This window comes from Jaculus jaculus, chromosome 1 (assembly GCF_020740685.1).
Source record: "Jaculus jaculus isolate mJacJac1 chromosome 1, mJacJac1.mat.Y.cur, whole genome shotgun sequence".
Taxonomy (NCBI): Eukaryota; Metazoa; Chordata; class Mammalia; order Rodentia; family Dipodidae; genus Jaculus; species Jaculus jaculus.
The window spans coordinates 325,901,931-325,907,268 of record NC_059102.1 but is presented as its reverse complement, the minus strand read 5'-3'; the positions used below and the strand labels follow the sequence as shown (position 1 = coordinate 325,907,268).

The 5,338-nt window shown below is 41.3% G+C and overlaps 1 protein-coding gene across 1 annotated transcript; it reads right to left on the bottom strand.

The window, feature by feature from the left end:
* Window positions 1-3,192: 3,192 nt before the first annotated feature.
* On the bottom strand, window positions 3,193-3,783 carry LOC123464248 (small ubiquitin-related modifier 2). The gene has a single exon (XM_045161129.1). The coding sequence runs from the start codon at window positions 3,660-3,662 to the stop codon at window positions 3,375-3,377; it is 288 nt and encodes a 95-aa protein (XP_045017064.1). The 5' UTR covers window positions 3,663-3,783; the 3' UTR covers window positions 3,193-3,374.
* Window positions 3,784-5,338: the final 1,555 nt, after the last annotated feature.

Sequence of the window (5,338 nt, the reverse complement as noted above, 5' to 3'; positions counted from 1 at the left end):
GCCCATCTCCATCAGAAGCAACTGTGACTGCGGGCAAGCAAGCAGTCATCATGATTGAGTCTATTGATGTTCCTATACAGAAAGAAGGGGTGGGAAGGGACCCCTGCCCTTGACCTGGGATCTTGGCCATCCCCTCCCGCACCCCCTGTGCCAGCTGTACAGAATGACATGCGTGACCTTGTGGTCTCAGAAGGAGACAGAGTATACAGAGGGTGGAAGACCAAGGACAGAAAGCTCCATCTAGGCAACTGCAGGGAGAGAGGTCATCCTCCAAGTCAGGTGGCTTGTCAATGGTATGGTTGCTTAGGGGTTACCCATGCTCCTGTAAGTCACTCCCCATCATCCATTCTCTTAAGGAAGCACAATAAACTCGTTGACCCACCAAGCTGAACGTTGGTGGAATCGTACTTTGGTCTGTAGGAAGTATGCTTCAGGGGAGAGCAGATGTTTGCTCACATTCCCTCAGAAAAAGCTTAAAGCAACAGCTGCTAATACTCAAGGACATTTTCCTTTGTCTTGCCACTTTTCTAAACAGCGTCATTTGTTGAGGATGCTGTATAATCTAAAATTCAAAGCCACCGCTTTGACAACGCCAGGATGTCTCCCATGTGTATCAAACATATGTTTTTCACTTGTGAATCTGTCTTTTGTTATTGGGGTTATCTCCAACTAAAAATTTACAAGGGTTGAAGAAAAAATTATTATTCCCCTACCATTGCTTCATGCACCAGAATGGCAGTCATATTCTGTCAAAGCTCAGGGTTTAGTTTTTAAAAACTAAAACAATCAAAAGATTGATTAAAAATAGTAAAAAAAAAAAGTCACTTATTCAATAATGTATGTACAAGAACAAAATCTTCTGGATTTAACAAAAATGTTGATGAAACAAAATACTGAGAAAGTACCCTTAAAATATTAAGACAATCTATCATATATTTAAACATAACCAAGCACTTTCAAACATGAAATATTCAAGGGGCTGGTATCATAGTCAGTTTCAGGTTGCTGGAATGAACCTCCAAACCAGACAGAGTTTATGGGAAGAACAGGATTTACTGAAGCTTACAGAACCAGGGGAACTTCCATAATGGCAGAAGCTGTTCCCATGTCACAGGACCACGCAGAGAAATGCCACCACCAGAACCATAAGCAAGCACACTCCAGGAACCTCAGGCAGAGTTCAGACTGCTTGCATACCTAGGCTAGAATTCAGATCCACCCACACACACACCTTAGGACTGGACCCTAAGATCCACCCATAGTGACACCTCCTCCAACCAGGCGGCTGGAAATCTAAATTACAAACTTTAATAAAATCCTGAATCTACTGGGGGACATCCATCCAAGCTGCAACAGTTGGGAAGATGGATCAGCAGTTAAATGTGTTATTTCCTTGCAAAGCCTACTGGCCAGGGTTCAATTCGCAAGCCACTCTCATAAGCCAGATGCAAAAAGTGGTGCAAGTGTCTGACGTTCATTTGCAGTAGCAGAAATTCTGATACGCATGCACACACACATGCAGATACATAAAAAATTTTAAAGAATATGATGCTTATGTGTAGTTCTAGAAAAATGTGAAATAGTCAATAAACATTAAAAAATAATCATTTCATGACTCAGAAGGCACCATGGTGCTGAGAAGTGACAGAGGAGTGCTCAGCACTGAAATATCTCTATCACACCTTCCAAAGCTCAGGGTCCTTTGTGGAAGAGGTGGCAGAAAGATGTAAGAGCCAAAGGAAGGGTAGGACTCCTTGTAATGCGCTCCTCCAAACACAAAATGGCCTGGATATCCATGACCTCATAGTGTCTAACACTCCCTACACAAGATAATCATAATAGGAAAAGATGATGACATCAAAATAAGAGAGACTGATTGAGAGGGGGAGGGGATATGATGGAAAGTGTAGTTGCAAAGGGGAAAGGGGGGGGGAATTACCATGGTTTATTGTCTATAATTATAGAAGTTGTCAACTTAAAAAAAGTAAATTTTGCAGGGCGTGGTGGCACATGCCTTTAATCCCAGCACTTGGGAGGCAGAGGTAGGAGGACTGCCATGAGTTCAAGGCCACCCTGAGACTCCATAGTGAATTCCAGGTCAGCCTGGGCTAGAGCAAGACCCTACCTCAAAAAAAAAAAAAAAAAAAAGTAATTTTTTAAAAATTATGTCTATAAGTGAAGTGGGAATTTTGGGGTCCCTCACCTATACACCAATATATACCAACAAACCAATAAATTTAGGGTGCCCCAAGTTCTTGTCCTATGAATTTAAAAAATTAAAATCCACAGACTAGAGGATAAGGTTTAGAGAGACTTTACTAGATTAAAAGAAGGAAAGAGGAGTAACTACAGAGAGCTCCCACCATGAGGGAGGTTGGGGAGGGTTAAGCCCACCCTGTGACCCAAATTGTGGTCATTCATAGATTCTGAATGGAGGCTGAGCTAACCAGCCATGATGCCAAGTTTTGGGGCTGAGCCTAACCAACCACAATGTCCGGATCAGATTTAAACCTTCCAGAAATGCTCCTTTCCAGGAAGGGCTCAGGTTGTTACGGAAAATCAGGACTAGGGAACTCCTTTAGGCAAGAGATGAGGAGAAGCCAGATCCTTCTCTGATCTCTAGCAAAGAGGAGACTGTAAGGGCAGGCCCAGGGACATTCCTGATTTTTATTGGGGCCCAGTCACCCTAACCTGCCTCAGAAGCATACAATGCATTCTAAATTCATCATCCCACTTGTTGGAAAATATCTGTTTTTTTTTTTCATTTTAAACAAGAAGTTTATTTAAACAAGACGCTTGACTTGAAGGGAAAACTATCTAGGATTCATTTTTTAGAGTAATTTATCCCTACTTAAAGACAGATTGCCCTACATGTAACAGCTACGTACAAAAAAGTTATAAAATTGTCCTTGGTTTTACAATGATAAATGAAAAACATTAAAATTCTCCAATCAAACAAGGTATGTAAGGATTTTTTTATGTTGTTGGTTTTTTTGTTTGTTTTTTTTTTTTTGTTAAAACAATGAGAGCAAAATAACTTACTGGAATATAAAGATAAGAGCTGAATGAGCATGCCACGAATGGAGAGAGGGGTTATTTTCACAGAACCAGTACTTTTCCCCATGTCATCTCCATCTGATGTCAACCAAAACATTGGCCATTTAGTTTAAAAAGAAAAAGAAAAGCGCAATATGCTTGTGCACATACACCAGTTACTTTATGTACAATAAAGGAATAGGGAAGGGGATAATGAAAGAATAGAGAAAACTATACTGTAGTAGTCAGGATGTGGTGGAACCAAATTGCAGTTTTCTCATTGAGAATGTATTCTTGGTCTATAACAAAATCCTGGAGTAAAGTAGCAGGTTCCCTTTTTAGTAGACACCTCCTGTCTGTTGCTGGAACACATCAATTGTATCTTCATCTTCCATTTCCAACTGTGCAGGTGTGTCTGTTTCATTGATTGGCTGCCCGTCAAATCGGAATCTGATCTGCCTCATTGACAAACCCTGTCGTTCACAATAGGCTTTCATTAGTTTACTAAGTGGTGTATGCCTCTTAATCTTAAACTGCACCACAGAACCATCCTGCCCCGCAACCTTCAAATTAATATGATCGTTGTTCTCAGTCTTGACTCCTTCCTTGGGTTTCTCGTCGGCCATGGCGAGCGCTGGGGTCTCCTCAGCAGCCGCTTCACAAAAGAGGTACCAGGTCCGCACCGAAGGAACACACAAGCAGCACCAGGAGCGGCAGGAGAAGGAGGCGGCAGCGCTGGACGAGGGAGAGGGTGCGCGTACCGAAAATATCTATTTAAACGAGTAAGCAAGTTATTTCACAAGTTATAAATCAAGACAATAACATATTCATTTTCTAGGAAATTTTAAACGTTTTCATCTTGTGGAGTTAGAAGGAATACTTCCTTAGATAATATGCTAAACTTTATTGCTCATACTTGAGAAAAAAAATGGCATCAATTAAAAAAACATTACATATACATACACACACACACATATGTATTGCATGTATTTTGAGGTAAGGTTTCGCTGTAACCCAGGCTGACCTGGAATTTACTGTATAGTCTCAGGAGGACCTTAAACTCACAGCAATCCTATCTTTGCCTCCCACATTCTGGTATTAAAGGTGTGTACCACCATGCCTGGCCAAAAAAATATCTTTCATGGTAAACATTTGTTCATACCATGTTAGTGCCTATATGCTAGAGAAAAAAAAAAAAAGTCTGGCATTCTGGCCAAAATTTCAGAAATATTTCTGAATGTTTTCTTCATTAGTGTGTATTAACTGTACAATCATGGTGGTATTTCTATATATGCAGAAAGTGTACTTTGATCATATTCCAGCCCTCTAATGATCCTTTCTTGTCCCCTTCTCTTCCACTTCTCCCTTCCACATCACTTTTACTTCCATGTCCTTCCCCTCTAAATTCCACAAGTGAGAGATGATAAGCTGCATTTACCTTTGTGAGACTGGCTTCACTCGTTTGCTGGTGGTGGGTGTTTTTTTTTGTTGTTTTTTGTTTTTTTTTCCGAGATAGGGTCTCACTCTAGCCCAGGCTGACCTGGAATTCACCATGTAGTCTCAGGGTGGCTTTACTTGGGTTTCAACTTGGCACTGTCACTGTATGCGATGACCCCGGATGATACCATGGAGCTCCTTAATCCGGGTCATCACTGTAGTGTTTTTTGTTGTAAGCTATACATTTATTACTGCATTAGACCGCTCAGGCTAGGTGGCTTAAACAACAGGCGTTTATTTTCTTGCAGCTCTAGAGACTGGAAGTCCAACACTGGGCACTTCCACGCGTGGTAAACGCCTCCTGCCTGCCCTGCAGCTACTCCCCTTCTCACTGTGCCATCACGTGGCCTTCTGTGCACTGTGGAAAGAGACCCTCGGTGTGACTGTCCCTTCCTCTCAGGGCAATATTCCTGTTAGGTTATGACGCAAACTTCATGATCCTTCTTTGCCTCCTCCTTACAAGGCTCTTTTTCCAGCTGTAGTCACATTGGGGGCTAGGGATTCAACATATCAATGGGCACAATTAGGTCGGCAAAAACTATCATAGGAGCCGGGCATGGCGGCCCACGCCTTTAATCCCAGCACTTGAGAGGCTGAGGTAGGAGGATCACTGTGAGTTTGAAGCTACCCTGAAACCACATAGTGAATTCCAGATCAGTCTGGGCTAGAGTGAAACCCTACCTCAAAAAACAATTTTATATATATTTATATTTATATATATATAAATGTAAATATATATATATATATACACACACATATATATCTCATAGATGAAATAAGCAAACAAAAAATATATCTGATGATC